General features: G+C 45.7%; 1 protein-coding gene across 2 annotated transcripts in view; it reads left to right on the forward strand.

The window, feature by feature from the left end:
• USP46 (ubiquitin specific peptidase 46) overlaps positions 1-18,540 on the forward strand; it is a 62,632-nt gene that overhangs the window by 8,938 nt on the left and 35,154 nt on the right. For both annotated transcript variants that reach the window (XM_004268276.3, XM_033425444.2), the window contains exon 2: positions 17,533-17,613. In XM_004268276.3, the coding sequence (XP_004268324.1) occupies positions 17,533-17,613 (81 nt within the window). The remainder of the gene's footprint in view (positions 1-17,532; positions 17,614-18,540) is intronic.

The following is an 18,540-nucleotide window of genomic DNA, read 5'->3' on the forward strand; positions in this document are numbered from 1 at the left end:
GACACGTATGGTTTTAAAAATATGAGTAACATTAACTTAAAGAATATACTTGAGTGGTTCTTCGGTGTACGAAAGAATTGTGCCCACAGGTGCATTCTTTTATTAAAAATTCAGCCTCTGGGCTTCTGCCCTCAGAGATTTTGATTAAGTAGGTCTAAGGCGGCAGGAAACCTGGAATCTGCATTTTAATAAATATTCCCTCCTCTACTCACTCCCGCTTCCTTCTGTTGCAGGTGAGCTAAGGATCACAGTTTGAGAATGTTGCTTTCCTTGGGTAATAACCTTGGCCTCCTAAAAAATATATATAGCCTATAGAAATTATCTGCCATGTGAAAGGTTTTTTTAAATCTATATAAAATTATTTAAGGTAGTAATTTAACTTCAAGAGCTATAGATCGTTGCCATTCTGTAGATGTCTTTCCTGATATTAAATAGTAGAGTTTTATTGCTTTATGTTCCTATAACAGGGATTCCCAACCCTGGCTATATATCACATCCCCTGTGAAGCTTTTGAAAGTAATTTTAAAGAAGTTAAATCACAAAACATTAGCACCCAAAAAAGTATGGAAAAAAAGAATGTAATTTAATATATGTTATATACCCAAACGCCACCCCTTCAGATTTAACGGACTTATACTTTAATCATATTTGGTTAAGATCATTTTTTAGATATGCTACCTTAAAAAAACCACTAACCACCCCATCTCTTTCCTATCCCCTCCTCCTAGAACTGACCATTTTCCTGAAGATGGTGCGTGTTTACCATGCATGTCTTTATCCTTCTGTTTTGAATCCGTAAGCAGTATATCTGTGTGTGTACAACTGTATAGCCTTTGTGACTTTTTTCACTCAACAGTTATATTCGAGAATATGTTGACACATATACATCTATTTGTTTTCTATTTATTCATTCGAAGGGCTCTTTAACAGTATTTTTTGACTTCACAATGGTTTACCTATTCATTCCCTTATTTAGGGACAGTTGGATAGTTTCCAGAATATTCTGTCTGGAAACAGTGCTGCAGTGAATGTTCTTGTTCCTGTCTTCTTTGCACACATGCCTCCGTTTCTCCAGGATATAGTCCTGGAAGTGGAAATGCTGCTCTTAGGATATGCTCGCCCGCAGCTTCCCTAGGTATGGTCAAACTGTTCTCCACAGTGGTTGCATGAATTGGAGCTTGTCTGAGAAGCCGCATCTAGGGCTCCAGCCTCAGTTTCTGACTGTACGGAGGTGTAGGTAGGTCTGGAGTGGGTTTTAGGCGCCTGCATTTTTTCCTTAAGTGCCACCCTTGATTCTGATCAGCACCCAAGGTTGAAAAAAACCACTGTGTTAGACTGGCAACCCCACGAGGGCAGGAGCTACGTTTATCTTATTCACTGGGGATTTCCCAGCATTCAGCACAGTGTGGTAGATTCACAGTAAATAATTATTGGATAAATGAATGAAGAGATGCAGCATGGGAGAATGGAAGGATTGCCTTGCAGTAAAGCAGCGCTCCTCAAATTGTCTTGTCTTTTTTTTTTTTTTTTTTTTTCCCCCTGTCATGCCGTGCAGCGTGCGGGATCTTAGTTCCCTGGCCAGGGATCAAACCCGTGCCCGCTGCAGTGGAAGTATGGAGTCATAACTATTGGACCGCCAGGGAAATCCCTCCTCAAATTGTCTTGTCTGCAGGAGTTACCTGGGGACCTCGTTAAAATGCAGATTCTGATTCAGTAGGTTAGGAGTGGGGCTGAGATTTTGCCTTTCTAGCATCCTCTCTCATGACCAGATGCTCCTGGTTTGGGGAGCACACTTAGGACCCTAGGGAGAAAAGGAAAACAATTTCTTTTTTCTATACAGCTCCAAAGTGGAGCAGTTTGTGGTTTAAAATCCTGCTTGGTAAATCTCAGGGCCTGTTTCCCCATCTCTTTACAACACAAAATGGCATGATGAAATACCCTCCTCACTGCTTTTTTTTTGAGAATCAAAGGATATCTTGCCTGCGGAAGAGTTTTGTGAGCTGTGATGCCCTCACGCATATTACTTTTTCATAATTCTCTTTTAGCGAATGAACATTTTCCTTCAGTTTGTTCAAAGCACAGAGCTGTTGGTATTGCAGGAGCCAATGGGATCCTTTCATCTTGACCTGCCATCTACATTTAGTGGGCATTTTGGGAAAAATAGGATTGGGGAAGGAGGTTGGGCAAGAGCAGAGGCAAAATTCATCAGATGGTGCGGTTCTGACTGCGGGTGCTGAGGAAGTGGGTGTCCCTTCTCACTGTTTCTTGAGTGTGAAGGGCTAGAATGAGGTCACATCTCTCCCAGTCAGCTCTCCAATTTCTTCCCCAGGTCAGACACTTAAAGTGAGAGGGGGCACACTCAAACTAATTATTTGATACTCATTGATCTATAGGTGTAATCAGAGCTATTCAGGGCAAACTAGGCCTGTGGTCAACCCAAGGTTAAGCCACCACAGGACACTGTCATTGAGATACAAGTTTTCAGGATGCTTTGGTAACTGGGGTCCTGCCTCGTCCATCTGAGAGAGGCCGGCCGGTGTGGAGAGTGGAGGGCGGATGAAAATAAAATAAATACAAGTAAAGTGACGTTTAGAACTCGTGTGTGTTGTGTGCTGGGGTGTTCCCAAGCTTCTCTTCCTCTAGAGAAAAGCCATGGACTGCATCCACTTCGTTAGACCAGTGATTCTCAAGTGTCAGTTTGTTGTCCTCCACGGTTTTCATTATATCTCAGAACCACCTGAACTTGTTTATTTAGTAGTTGTCCTTAAGTCTGTTCAGCTTCTTTTAATTTGGCCTCATTCTGTGCTATGACATCTGTGAAGTAACGGGTTTGATGAGCTGGTTATGTGCTTTTTAAATACATATCAAAAGCGTAGTTGCTAAAGTTAAAAATGTTCATATTCGTGCCACCTAAGATTATCTCCCCTCCCTTGGGCATTCATGGTCTGTAGTTCAGGAAACATCGGCTCAGATAAGAGGTTCTTTATGGTGGTTCGCCTAACTGGCTCTTGGAGGAGCCCTGTGTAAACTGGTTTGCGGATGGCAGGCTGGTGAGCTTCCCCCCGAGGCAGGTCAGCGTGTGGATGGGATCCGGTTGGTTGGATGTGAGAGCTGGCCATCATCCACCCTCTCAGAGACTCTGCTTCTCATCCATGGCACGTGGGTGATGAGAGAACTTCCCTCCCTGGGGCATTGTGGGGCGTAAGTGGAATCATTTGTGTCTAGCGCTTAGCCCGGTGCCTGGCCATTTTATTGCAGTTTTCTTCTAGAGCCCCCTCCTTCCCACTAGCAAAGGAGTCCAAAGGCTGTAGTGGAAAGAGCCCCGATCTCGGGATCCGAGGTCCCGGGTTCCAATCTCGATCCTGCCCCTTTGTCACTTTTGTGGCTTTGGGCAGGTGAGTTTAGGTTTCTGGGTCTGTATGAGAGCCATTCCTCCTGGTGAGCAGTGCTGAGAAGGTGAGCCAGCATGCTGTAAGCTCACTGTGGCTTCCAATCTGAGACAAGCCCGGGGAGGGGAAGTGCGTGGAGCGGACAAAAGGAGGAAGAAGCTGTGATTTCCGACTGAGATGTTGTTGGAAGGCGCACTGAGGGTGTGTGGCAAAGCTTCTGTAATCATCAGTCAGGATACTGTGTTTTTCCTTTCCTGGTAATGAGGGCACATCATGTGGTAAACGATTTTCAGTCATCTGATACGCATAAACATACCCTCTTGTGTTATCTGGTGTACACTTAGGCATTCCTAACAAAAACACGTGAGGCGACTAAGCTCAGTTTCTTCCTTTTTTAAAAGAATTTTAAAAGAAAGTTTTTGAAAAGGTGAATATGAGTTACATGGTAGAAATTTTAGATTGTACAAAAGGATGTATGTTGCAATTATACCCACCATCCAATTCTTGTCTCTGGCATCCAGCAGTATTTGCTGTTTCTTCTGCTTCTCTTCAGAGGTATCTTATGCATACCCAAGCAAGAATGTTTATATTTCTCTCCTAGTTTTTAAAAACACGAACAGTGCTTGTAGCATATACTGAACAGTCTTGATCTGCCCTTTGCTTTTTGTGTCTTGGGGTTGGGTCTGTGCTAGTAAGTACAGAGCATCCTCATTCTTTTTTTATGGCCGCAGAGTATTCAGTTGCCTGAACATATTGAATTCACTTAACTAGCCCCCAACTGATGGGCTTGAAGGTAGTGTTCCAGTCTTCGGTTTTTTACAAACAAGGCTGCAGGGAACAACTTTGTCCCTACATCATTTTGCATACTTTGGGGTGTATCTTGTCAGCTGACTTCCTAGAAATGGATCTGCATTTGTAACTTCGATGCATTTGTAACTGCCAGATTGCCCTCCACTCTCAATATGTGTGACTCTCGTAGCCCACAGCCTTGCCAAAGTCGGGTGCTCTCCAAAAGCTTTTTTATCTTTGCCAGTGGGGGAGAAAATGGTGTCTCGGTATATTTTTAGTTTGCATTTATCATATTAGAAGTGAGCTTGAGCAGCTCTTCACACATTTCAGAAAACAAGCTCAATTTCATTTAACTGTTTTGCTGTTGGCAATTATTTTCAAAGTCTGTAGGGAAGGACCAGTTTTATTTTTATTTTCAATCTGTCACAGACTAATACTTTTGTAAAATACAATAGAACATTAATTGCAAAATGGAATAGAAACCTCAAAGTTGCTTAAAACACCGGGTCCAGTTGTTTTATTACCAAACTCTACAGGTGCAAACTCACCCGGTCCATTCATTGTACATGTTTTCAGTTTCTGAACTTTGCTCCCGGGCAGAGCAATAATGCTTTGAGCAGTACCGCTGTGAAGACCTCCTGCTACCTCTCTTTTCTCCGCTTGCCATCCTGTCTGGGGAGGGGAGAAGAGAGCACAGTATTTTATATTTTGTTTCATAATCAATACATTACAGGGTGGTTTCAGTACATTAGACTAAAATATCTCTGGTAGTGCAGTACCAGTGCAAGGGCAGGGATTCCACACTGTGAGGTGGGGATACTGCTGTCCTGGTTTTTCACTGATGAAGACCTTGAGCTCGAACTACAGAGGGGGATGAGGGAAGTACTTGAAATCACCCTGTTAGTTAAATTTGAGGACTTGGCCTCTTTGACCTGGGGCTTTGCCAGGATCCTGTGACACCAATGCTGCCTTTCAGGGAAACGATGAGAAGGGTACCTTTGGGTAAAGTAGGAGCTTAAGAGACCTCATCGTCGAGGAGGCAGCTTGGTGCCTGTGCAGAACACTGGGTTGGGAGTGAGGTTCTTGGTTCCAGGTCACTGAAGTCAGGGACTGGGGTAAATACTTCCTCCTCCACCTTCTGCTAGAAGACAGACCCAGCTCTTTGTTCTCCTTTTTTTTTTTTTGTGGTACGCGGGCCTCTCACTGTTGTGGCCTCTCCCGTTGGGGAGCATAGGCTCCCGGACACGCAGGCTCAGCGGCCATGGCTCACGGGCCCAGCCGCACCATGGCATGTGGGATCTTCCCGGACCGGGGCACGAACCCGTGTCCCCTGCATCGACAGGCGGACTCTAAACCACTGCGCCACCAGGGAAGCCCCTCTCCTTTTGAGTTGAAATGTCATCTCTGCCTGAGGACTTTGTTATGCTGTGTCGAGCCACAAAGAGAGTTGTTTTACAAGCCAGAGGCTCTAGCTGCTGTTTACTGTCCTTCCTATGATGACTTCGGATCATTATGTATCCCAGGGTCATCTTTCTTCAGCTGCAGACATTTTTGCTTCTGCGTTACATCATTCAGTGAAGTCACGTTGAGGTTTTTTCCAGAGTTGTTTCTCTCTCCCCAGTATCGTATAAGGCATGGAAATGACGTGCTATCCTGGCGCAGAATGAAAATGCCCTTTAACTGCCTTCCTGTGGAAGCCTGGAGCGGGGCAGAGGAGCATTGTTGAGCCAGGAGTTGGAGTCGTGATGGTATTAAGATTGTGGGTTCACAGCTGACCTCTGCCTCATACTAACACTTGACCTTGGCCAGTTACTTGACCTCCATCAACTTCATTTCCCTCACTTATGAAATGGGGATAGTGAGTTTGAGTGTGTGACTTCTCTGGAGGGAGAGCATCAGTGTTGCTGGATGGGACCAGGTGATGTGTGTGGTCTCTGAGCAGGACGGGCGGCATCCACAGCCCCTCTGGGTATTGCCCGCCCGTGGTTAGGTGATGTGTGATGGCCAGCAGCCAAAGAGGACACTCTCAGAAGCTGCGGCCCTCTGCCCAGTCTCTACGTCTGCAGCTAAGGAATTACTAAAAGGATGAATGAGAAGACCATCTTCTCTGACTTGTGGTCAGGAGCTCAGGCTCTGGACCTGAATGGCCTGGGGTTGAGTCCTGGCGCTGCCTTTACTGGCTGAGTGAGCCCGAGCAGGTTCCCTCTGTTCTTGCATGAGTGGCATGGGGACAGTAAGTGGGACTGCCTCGGTTGGCGGACAGTGGAGTCGATGAATACAGAGACGTGAGGTTCTCTGAACAACGAGTGGCACATACTGCTTACCCTGTTTACCGAGTTTATTTAGTCAGCAAATTTAGTAAGTGCTTTTGTATGCCAGATGTTCTGCATGGTCCTAGGAGACCAGTCAGTCACAACCCTGTCCTCATAGAGTTTATGGTCTAGTGTAGGGGTTGACAAGCTTGTTGGTAAAGGGCTCAATGGTAAATATTTTAGGCTTTGTGGGCCATGATATCTCTGTCGCAGCTATACAACTCTGCTGTCGTACTGTGAAAGTAGCTACCATAAGTAAATGAGTGATCGCAGCTGTGTTCCAATAAAACTTTATTTACAAAAACAGTTGGTGGGCCACATTTGGCCCATGGACTATCATTTGCCAACCTGTGGTCCAGTGGGAAGACAGGTGTTAAATAGTCACAAATAAGTAAGTTATTACAAATTGTGATTAGTTGTATGAAGAGACACACAAGATTCTGAGAGAGGGAAGGGTCAGGGAAGGTAGCTGTGGAGAAGTGACATTGAAGGCAAATGCTGAGTAGGAGATGGGGGGAAAGAGGGGACAGCTCTGAGGGGCCAGAGAACTGGCCACACTAGTTCTGAGCCAAGAGGCTCAGAATCGCAATCTGCATTTCTGTCTCTGTAGAGGCACAACAGATGCTTTGCCAGTTTCTTTGGATAAGAAAATAATGGCGGTTTTTTCCCTGATACATAATTCATACTACTTCTCCCAACTCACCCCTCCCAAATAATCCCAACACTGAGAGATGAGCTGTATTAATATATTAACACATTTTGTTCTGCATACTTCTGGTGGGTCCTTTCTCTTTCTGTTCTTTTCTTTTTTCTTCTATTGTCAGTATCCAAAAATTCAGAAGTTAGGGATGTGAGAGTGCACATTTTTCTAGTATTAGGTGTAAAATGGTTTACTTCTTAGAACTCATTTCTGCTTTTTGATCTTGTTTTCACTTACTCCTATTTTAAACAATATTATTTTCTTTTCCTATTTGGCTAGATAAAAATCCACAGCCCGAAACCATTTTGAAAAAAAAACCTATTTCCTCTTGACTACATCTCAAGTTTCTCCTGATTTTCAACCTCAATTTTATATTCTCTTAAACAGGTTGCAGTGTTCTGTGGTGATTTTACAGAGAAGGACACCTGTGCTCCTCATTCTAGAATATTTTGAATGGTGCCTCAGAGGCAGGGGTTTACCTGTGTAACTCTGTGACCCCTTCTATTTCCTCGGTTTTTCACTCCTGCAATTCTGGGACTCTGAGGGGACCCTGCCACCTTGAGAGTCAATATTGTGTAGTGCTTGGGAGCATACACTCTGGAGTCAGATGGTGTGAGTTCAAACCTAGTTCCAGTACTTATTAGCTGTGTGAACTTGGATAAAGTTACTTACCCTCTCTGTGCCTCAGTTTTCCTATCTTTACATCTTTTTCCTTTTTTTTTTTTTTTTTTTTTGCGGTACGCGGGCCTCTCACTGTTGTGGCCTCTCCCGTTGCGGAGCACAGGCTCCGGATGCGCAGGCTCAGCGGCCATGGCTCACGGGCCCAGCCGCTCCGCGGCACGTGGGATCTTCCCGGACCGGGGCATGAACCCGTGTCCCCTGCATCGGCAGGTGGACTCTCAACCACTGTGCCACCAGGGAAGCCCTTTTTTTTTTTTACATCTTTTTTTTTTTTTTTAGTTTTCCTATCTTTAAAATGGAGACAATAAGGACATCCACCTCACAGCATTATTGTGAGGATTAAAATGAGTAAAATATACATCAAGTCCTCAGAGCAGTGACTGGACACAGTAAGTGTTATTTTTGTGATGTCTGTTGTTATTACTCATTATGTGGAAGCCAGTGACTGTAATTCCTCCTTAACCATCCTTGAATTCTGGCAAGTGCTTCTGACTCATCCTGAAATCTTGAGCTGCATCACTTCATTTTTGCTTCACTTTCTCCTTAAGGCTCTAGGAATGACCTTTTGTCATCAGAAGTCTGGGAATACTAGAGCTTCTGAGAATTAGTCCTCTATGTACTTTTGTACTTTGAAAACGTACTTGATAAGTGAAATAGCCGTTTTTGAATATAGACTTAAAACTGTAGTTTTAGCAACAATATTCACCTCTCCTGTCGTATATTTTAATTCATGGTTTATAATCAGTGACTGTTTCTCTGTGTACTTAGAAATCCTTACATGTTATTTCGGGCCTTTCTCCACTTTGTACAGACTTGAAAGAGATCCTGCCTGCCTTAGGATGCAGAACTGGGGGAGGAGGTTTATGTTTCTGGGCCTTGGTTTTTTTCATCTGTAGAATGGAGCTGATCTCCAAGACCCCTTCCTGGTCTCTGTTTTTGGTTTAGGCTCCTGCATATTATACAGTGTTCTCATTGGTTTTCTTTTTTTTTTAACATCTTTATTGGAGTATAATTGCTTTACAATGTTGTGTTAGTTTCTGCTGTATAACAAAGTGAATCAGCTATATGTAGGCATATATCCCCATATCTCCTCCCTCTTGCGTCTCCCTCCCACCCTCCCTATCCCACCCCTCTAGGTGGTCACAAAGCAGGGAGCTGATCTCCCTGTGCGATGCAGCTGCTTCCCACTAGCTATCTATTTTACATTTGATAGTGTATATATGTCATTGCTACTCTCTCACTTCGTCCCAGCCTACCCTTCCCCCTCCCCGTGTCCTCAGGTCCATTCTCTACATCTGCGTCTTTATTCCTGTCCTACCCCTAGGTTCATCAGAACCTTTTTTTTTTTTTTTAGATTCCATATATATGTGTTAGCATACGGTATTTGTTTTTCTCTTTCTGAATTCCTTCACTCTGTATGACAGACTCTAGGTCCATCCACCTCACTACAAATAACTCACTTTCGTTTCTTTTTATGGCTGAGTAATATTCCATTGTAGGTATGTGCCACATCTTCTTTATCCATTCATCTGTCAGTGGACAGTTAGGTTGCTTCCATGTCCTGGCTGTTGTAAATAGTGCTGCAATGAACATTGTGGTACATGACTCTTTTTGAATTATGGTTTTCTTAGGATATATGCCCAGTAGTGGGATGGCTGGGTCGTATGGTAGTTCTACTTTTAGTTTTTTAAGGAACCTCCATACTGTTCTCCCTAGTGGCTGTATCAATTTACATTCCCACCAACAGTGCAAGAGGGTTCCCTTTTCTCCACACCCTCTCCAGCATTTATTGTTTGTAGATTTTTTGATGATGGCCATCCTGACCGGTGTGAGGTGATACTCTCATTGCCATCATTCTGATTATATCCTCCTGGGCAAGAATCTGTCTTCTTCCCCCCTCCCCAGAAGGAAGGCATTCTAACATGTTTTCCTATAAACTGCTTTTAAAATTGCTTTAAAAGAAATGCCTTTCTATACCCATCTTATACATTTATGACTCATCCTTCACAAGTTGTTGTTATTGTTGGTTTTGTGTTTTTGTAGCACCCCTTGGCAGTCACACAGTTGCTTTCAGAAGTGCTGTGAAGAGCTAGCATTACAGTCTTCTTGTTGGAACTTGTCCCAGCCCAGATTCTATTTTTAATAAAGTGTGGTGCATTGTTTTCAAAGGTTACCAGATTTTTTACTGACGAGAATGAGAACTGTGTTTCTTATACCTCCAGACCCTGTGATTTACTGCTCTGGATTAGTTTTTTGTTCAGCATCTGGTCAGTTATTCTCAGTGCCTCCCGTTTGCCTTATGTGTCACAGTGCTTGGTGCCCGCGGTAGGACTGCAGGCTCTTGGGTTTGCAGCACACCTTGCAGTTTACATAGTGCTGATAATGTTGCATGTCTTGTTTGATTCTCTCTGCCCCCTGAGCCACAGGCAGGCCGAGTATCCCACCTCTCAGCCAGGAAACTAAGGCCAAGAGAGGGGAAAGCAAATTCACACCGGCTGGGAAAATGGCCTCATAAAGCTCTGAGCTGTGTGCCGTGGGCCTTCGACAGCTGGTCTGCAGGGTATTAGTTTGCTGACTTTCTTTGACATTTTTTATGACAAAAATAATACACGCTGATGGTAAAAACTTTGCACAGTTGAGAAAACAAAAAGCCCCCGGTGGCCTGTCATCTGCCAGCCCCGCTTCCTGGACGCTGGTGACAAGTGTTAATAATTTCTCAAGTATTCGTTCTGGAATTTCCATTAGAATGTAGGTGTTGAAGGCAGGCCCGAGCCGCTCTGCCCCTTTGGGTCCCTCAGAAGTAGAGTCGCGCTGGACACGAAAAGGGCTCAGCGTCTGCTGCTTGAAAGGAGGACATTTCCAGTAATTGTCCTGTACACACACTTACTCTCTCACACGTTTTTATTGATACTTATCGCTGTATCTTGGACAAATTTTCATAGCCATACCTATAGAGTAGCTTTACTTTTTTAAGTAGCTACATGGTATTCCATCCTGTTTATTACTGTAATTATTTGACCAGTTATTTCTAACGTTTTCCTCTTGCAAGCCTTGCCGGGGGGGACCATCCGAGATGTTGCCTGCTGCTCGTTCCTTCAGTATCCTTTTTCCATCTCTAATTTTGGCTGGTAATAGAGCCCATTTGCCAGGCTCCCCTGGCAGCTAGGTGTGGCCGTGTGGCTGGGTGAGATTCTGGCCATTGGGATCATGAGCAAGAGTGATGTATGCGACTTCCAGGAACATTCTTGGAAGAGAAGGCGCAGTCTCTCCCCGTCTTGTCTGCTTCCCCCTGGCGGAGGTTGTTTGATGATAGGGGCCGGAGTGACCATGTTGGTTCCCAAGATACATTCTTGAGGATGACAGAACAACAAGATAAAAGGAGCCCGAGTCCCCGGCCCTGCAGAGCTGCCGCGTCAGGCCTGTGCTGCTTCCTCTTGAAGTAAACTTCCGTCTTGTTTAAGCCAGGCCTGGATTATTTTGGTCCTTGCTATAGTCTCTGTATCTTTTCTACCCGTGTGAGTATAGATGTGGAACAAATTGCTTAAAGAAGAATTGCAGGATTGAAGGATGTGCTCATTTAAAATTTCGATTTATACTGTCTAGTTGATCTTTAAGCTCCACCATCTCTCATGAAACGTTCCCCATCATGTGTGTGTCCTTTTATCATACAGAGATTTACATGGAACGTAGGGAACTCCAAAATCTGTTAAAGATGCACAAAAATTCACGTTACCAATGGAAAATGCTAGCATGTGAAGCAAGAGGTTGGTTCCAAATGTCAGTATCCGTGACGTTCTGTATCCATGGGAAGGAATTCCTAGGGTGTATATTTATAAAAGGGAAGGGAGAATGGGGAAATGGAAGAGGGCACCATGTAGGCCTCACTGAACAGTAGATCGGGAGAGCTCACACATCTGTGTCCAAATGATCATGGGCGTGGAAGCAACTTGCACAGCCCTAACCATCCCCATCTATGCACGCATGCATCCATCCATCCAACCAACCATCCACTCATTCGTCCATCCATCCATCTACCCACCCACCCAGCAGGCCTGCGCCTAATCTGTGCTAGCCACTGAGAGTGCCGTATTAAGCAGGTCAGAAATAAGTCATTGCTCCTGTGAGACATGTAGTTGAGGGGATAGGAAACATATTAATAATTACATAAATAAGAATTGGAGTAAACACTGTAAGGGAGACAGTATGCTATGAGTGGAGAGTGGAGGTTGTTGGGGGAGGGGTGTGTTAGTTTCCTGTTGCTGCTGTAAAATAGGACCACAGACTTAGCAGCTTAAAATGACAGGAATTTATTCCCTTCGAGCTGTGGAGGTCAGAACTCCTAAAATCAAGGTGTCGCAGGGCTGCACAGCTTCTGGAGGCTCTAGGAGAGCCTTTTCCACTTTCTAGGGCCTGCCTGCAGTCCTTGGCTCTGGACCCCTTCCATCGTCAAGGCCGGCAGTGTAGCATCTTCCAGTCTCTCTGTGAACTGTGCTTCTGTCGTCACATCTCCTCGCTGACTCTGATACTCCTGCCTCTTTCTCATGAGGACCCTTGATGACACTGGGCCCATTGAGGTCATCCAGGATAACTGCACCCCCCCCATCTCAAGATTGTTAAATCAGTCATACCTGCAGAGTCCCTTTTGCCACATAAGTTAACATATTCACAGGTTCCAGGGATTAGGGTGGGGACATCTTTGAGGGGCCATTATTCTGTCCATTACAGAGACTACCTGAATCTAGGGGTGGCCGGTAAAGAACTCCCTGAGAAGGATGATAGGGTACAGCCAGGTGAAGAAGCAGGGGAAGAGCATTCAGGTGATGGATGGGAGGGAACTTGAGGTACTTGAGGACCAGAGCAAAGGCCATCCTAGCAGGCCAAGTGTATGAGAGAATGGGTGGCAGGTGACATTGGAGACAGCAGTAGAAGTCACTGGAGCATTTTAAAGCAGATTTGTATTTAGAAAGAGCAGTTTTGCTGCCATGTTGATGGTGGGGTTAGAGGTGAGCAAGGTGGGTGTCGGCGGCCATTTAGGAGGCTGTTGTAATTCAGATGAGAGATGCTGGTGGCCTGGTCCCACTGGTGGCAGGAGGTTCAAGAGAAGCAAAGGGATTTGAGAGATTTAAGGAGAGTGAATCGGTCAGTAGTGTGCTGTGGTGGATGGCCGTCGAGTGTGGAGAAGGACGTTAGGCGTGGCCCTCAGGTTTCTAGCAGGAGCCAGGTGGAAGGTGGCATCGTCATGGACAAGTGGGGAAACACCAGGAAGAGACTGGATTTGAGGGGAGGGAGAAGTGAAAGCTCTAGTTTCGGGGTAGAGTGATTTTGAGGGCCTGTGAGACAAGCAAGTGGAACTGTGTCTTCACCCCGCCTGAATGGGCTCAGAAGTGAGCTTTCTGGGATGAAGGGGAAGCGTTGGAAACGGTTGGCACGTAGCTGCTGATTGAAGCCTGGTTGTTGCCTGGACCCTACAGAAAGAGGCATGGAGGGAGGGAAGAGGGCCTTAGACGGCACCTGGAGAAAGCCAACAGCTAAGTGTGTCTTCCTGAGTTGACCATGTGTGGAGCTCATCAGGGGTAGAATCCAGAAGGGAATATTTTCAGGAGAGATGGGGAGGTGAGGAAATAGAGACAGGTCTTAGCGAGTATTATGGAAAACTTCAGACATATTGTATTAGTCTATTGCTGCTGTAACAAGTTACCATGAACTTAGCAGCTTAGACAGCACAAGTATATTACCTTATAGCCTGGAGGTCACAAGTCTGAGCTAGCCCCACCCGGGCTAAAATGAAGGCAGTGTGCGGCTGTGTTCTTCCCGGAGGCTCTAGCGGAAACTGTTTTTTTTTTCTTGCCTTTTAAGCTTCTAGAGACTGCCTGGTTCCTTGGCTCCTGGCCCCTTCCTCTGCCTACAGAGTCAGCAAAGGCAAGTGGAGTCCTTCACACATCATAGCGGTCCGGTCTGTTGTTCTGATCTGTCTCCCGCTTCTAAAGATGCTTGTGATTACGTTGGGCCCAACTGGATAATCCAGGGCACTCGCCCTATTTTAAGGTCAAATTAAGTCCTGATTGGCAAATTAAGCCCTTCTACAATCTAAATTTACCTTTGCCATGTAGGGTGACGTCATCACAAGTTCTGGGGATGAAGACCTGGGCATCTTTGGGAGACCATTACTCTGCCTGTAAACATATATGTAAAAGTATAAATGGAATAGTATAATAAGCCCCGCACACCCACCTCCCACTTCTCCCCACTGGATCATTTGAAATAAATCTTAGAAATCATCTGATTCATTTGTAAATGTGTCAGAATAGACAATTGTTTAAAGAAGTTTAGCTATGAAGGGGAGGTGAGAAAGGGGGTGGGGACTGGGAGAGGTGGGAAGAAGACGTGTATGTGTATTTTTAACATGAGAGACAAGGAGGCATGTTAAATTCCGCCGGGCAGGATCTAATAGTGCGGGAGCAATTGACCTGCACGAGAGCGAGGTCTCCATCATTGGGAGAGGTAGGCGCATAGGTTTGAAGGTTTGAGAGTGTGAAATTAAGAGAGTTCCTCTCTGCTGGTTTAATGTTTTTCTTTTTCTTCATTTTCCTGTTGAGTGGGAAGCCAGTGAGAGGGGCAGAGAGGTATATAGTTTTGAGGCGCTTGGGGAAATTTGGAAAAGGTCGCTGTGGAGTGGAGAATGAGTGCCTCAGAGAAAGGGTCTTGGAAGGTGGGGACGTGGGCCGTGGGCCGCTTGAATTTGGTGAGTTCAAGCGAATGCAATCAGCCTGAGGTGCAACTTCTCCCCCCTAGCGCTGCACATCTGTCTGGGCGTATGTTCAGAGAAGGTGAATAATTTGGTTCCCATTGGGTGGGTTTTTTTGCCAGGTGGTGTGAGCAAAGCATAAGGTCAGGGGTGTTTATAAGAGCCACTGACATCATGATCCATGGACTCTAAGCTGAATGAGAAAGGAGAGGAGTGACGGGTCCTGGCGGGTGTACGAGTGGCTGTGATGGGATGAGCCGACAGACAGAGTCCAGCCTGGCTGGGTTTTGGGGTGGTGACCAGGTCCGGGGTGCGTCTTTGGGAGTGGGTAGCTGGAGTGGAGTGAAATAAAAGACAGCTAGAAAAGAGGGCATGAGTTGCTGAGAGAGCAGGGTATGGGAAGGCACCGCCACGTGGATCCTGAAGCCACCCAGCACGATGGCAGGAGACAGGGTGTAAAGGTAGGTCGTCGGGGCGTGGAGGGGTCAGGTGAGACGAGGAGAAGGGAAGGGGTTTGTACGGTGCTGGGAGGCACGGGCTGCCCAGGGTGGATGTTTTGACGAGATGGGTGACAGTGCAGGGGTCTGGAAGCGATGCTGGGGATGAGAGCGCGGTTGACCTCCCCTCCTGACCCTTCCAGACCGTGTGTGTGCGGGGGCTGTGAGAGGGGGTGAGCAGACCTGACCGGAGGGAGGGCCAGGTTTCGCTGACGACACGGCTAGCTCACTTTCTTCTCCCCCGAGCTGTGCTGTGGGTGCTCCTGGCCTGCTACCTCCATGGTATTATCATATTATTATAATAATTATTATTATATTATTCTTCCCACCCAGGTATTATTCCTCTTAAGCACGGCCCCTGGGTCACCGTACTTAGCCTGAGTCACAGCCAGCCACCCCCCACCAGCTCCCTCTCCAGTGGGAAAAGATTAAGGTAGAAAAAAGCACTCCATCCAAGAATTCCCGAATAACAGAAGTCAGGGATTGAATCTCTAGATTTAATGAGATCTGTCTCCATGTGCTCTACTTTTATATCTGACATGCCTCCTGGGCTCTAAGCCATATATTCTAATGTTGTTTCAAAAATGGCTGTGGGTATATTTAATACACATTATTTACATCGATTGATGATTGAGATGTAGCTTTATTGAAAACTTTTAGTGAGTTTTGTCTATACCATAAAATCCTGCTTTCATATAAGTATTATTTTAAAAATTCAGCCTGTATATGGAGTCACATTATTGTGAAGGCAATGAAACCCTGCCTCCCCCGCCCGCCCCCATGAAAAGATAGTGAAACTGTTGTGCACAAAGATGACCGCTTAACTCAAGGTCTCCGACGGGTAAAGGAGTTTAGATTGGTGGAGCAGTATCAGGGACCTAGAAAACAAGTGGAAACAAAGGATATTATGATAAGGGGATGGAATGTACTATTTCTGCTGAGGTTGTGTTTGCTTAGAATTGAGTTATTCTGCATTTCATGTTTGCTTGTTGACACGTGACCGCGTTAACTGGTTCTCAGCCCACCTTTTGGCCATTTCTTTCTGGGATGGGAGATTCTAGTTATATGAGCCCAGAATAAGTAGCAGCAGCAGATTTAGTTTTTACAAAACATAACAGTCTCTTTTTAAAATACCTGTCTCCCAAATCTCTGAGATTCTGTGAGCTGTGAGTCTTCCGTGATAGCCTGAGGACGTGAGAAGCTGTAGGATGATGTTAGAGCCACGGGTATACGTGGGGCCTGTGGTCCTACCCACCCCCTAACTACTCACCTGATTGGACTGAACTTTGGTCGCTCTTCCTAATCCCAGCAGACCCCTCCAGGCCTTGCGGGGGGGTGGGGCGCAGTGATAATCAGTGTGCTTTTGCCAATGACCCCTTGGCCCTTAGCGGGGCTCAGTAAATGGTTTTGTCATAGGATTGCTCTGCATAGCCTTTGGTTAAGACCGTGGGCTCCCGAGTCTGACTCCTGGGTTCAAGTCCTCGCTCTGCCACTTACTGCCTGTGGTCTTTGGGCAGCCTTAAGTTCCTGTCTGTTAAATGGGGATTATGATAGTAAGTACTTACCTTATGGGATGTTGTGAGAATAAACAGTGCAGCTCCTGGCATATATAGTGGGAGTACCCAGGAACTTATTATCATCGTGTTGGAGTGTTGAACTTGAGTGCACATGGCTCACCAATTTGATGCATTTGGGAACTGTTAGGTTTTGAATTGTATTTCTCCATTATTTACAATATTCCTTGGGCATTTCACTTTCTCAGTAAGCCCCCCCCGACCACCCTATTTAAGCGGCAATGATCTACCCTCCACTCCTTCCCCCTCCGTGCCTCCCCTTCACCCCCTGCTCCCTGGAGTCCCCACCCTCATTTCCTGCCTTGTTTTTCTTCACTGCACTTGTCACCTTCTGATGTACTGTCCAGTGTCCTTGCTTTTTCTTTCAGCCTGTCTTTGTCCCCTGTTCTGTTGTCAGCGCCTAGAATAGTACCTGGCACATAGTGGGTGCACGGTAGATAAATCTTTATCAGGATGATACTGTTGACTTTGAAAGTGGTGGTACGATTCTATACACCAGTAGTATAAAAGCTACTGCAGCTGCCTGAGCCTAGAATGTTTCATTCGGAAGTTCTGACTGATGATTTGCTGATTTGCCTGTCCCAAACCTCCTTTCCTAATAGAGGAGAATTGAAGCCAGGTAGAACAGGTTTGAGGGGATGATGAAGTTGGATGAGGAGAGGAGTAGGCTGATGTCATTACCTCTTCGACGGTTTACTTCTGACACCTGTTCTTTCAGCGTGACCGTCACCAAACTCCAGGCCACCCGAGGAGATGCTGGTCTCGATAGTGGACTCTCTCAAGTATCATTTTGCTTTCTTGTCTATTCTACACACAACAGAACTTTTGTTATTTTTCTCTTTTAGGGCACCAATGCCTCTGCTCTGGAAAAAGACATTGGTCCAGAGCAGTTTCCAATCAATGAACACTACTTCGGATTGGTCAATGTAAGTATTTTTAAATGTACTATCTTAATCAAATGTTTTAGAGTTCTTGAAGCAACTCCATTCCCATTTTCGTTATTATCAAGCTTTAAATAATCGTTCATACTCCTTGGTTACCATAAGTGGCAAATATTGGGGTGGGGGAAATTTAGTCCAGTTTTTGAAAGTATGAGCTGCCCCAGAAGAAAGTGTTTAATTAGTGCATTATCGGGTCAGATTCTCATTTTTTTCCCCTGTGCTTTAAAAGATTTCTGCTGCACCCATAACTTTCACAGTGATATTATTAGCCTTTGTAGCAGTATCTGCTTTTGTATGTTCTCCCTTCACCATCTGGGTGGGCTCCTTGGTAGCTTTGTTTCAGTATGCATCAGTTCAACCAGAGCATCGAAAGCGTTTCCAGCTCATCACCAGTAGCGATTTAACAGCACAACTTGGTATTTGAAGCATGGGTGGGGAGTCAGGGGAAAACTGGGGCCAGTTTACCTCAAAATCCCTTGGCCTCGTTTTGCTTGTGCTCAGCAATGGTCCCCTTGTAGATGGCCATACTTGCCAGGGCCTGTGTCCTAGACAAGTTGATTATGACCAAGTAGTAAGGCCGTATTGCCCACCACCCCCGTGAGCTTTCTTCCCCACCTGATCCTTTCTCTCTGGGGTGGAGGATTTAAGTGACATCCGGTGTTAACTCATAAGCACCTGGTTTTCTGGAACAACTGCTCTGAGTGTGGTCTGTCAGTTCAGGTGTGATAGGTGGTAATTTCCGCTGGGACCATTCTCTGAGTGAACGCCGCCTGTGGGATAATGGAGTGGACATTGGCTTTGCGGTAGTACAGACCTAAGTCTGAATTCTGCCTATGCCGTTCACTAGCTGTGCGATCTTGGGCAAGTCACTTGGCCTCTCTGTGTCTCCATTTCCCCCTCTGTAAAATGGAG

This window comes from Orcinus orca, chromosome 4 (genome assembly GCF_937001465.1).
Source record: "Orcinus orca chromosome 4, mOrcOrc1.1, whole genome shotgun sequence".
NCBI lineage: Eukaryota > Metazoa > Chordata > Mammalia > Artiodactyla > Delphinidae > Orcinus > Orcinus orca.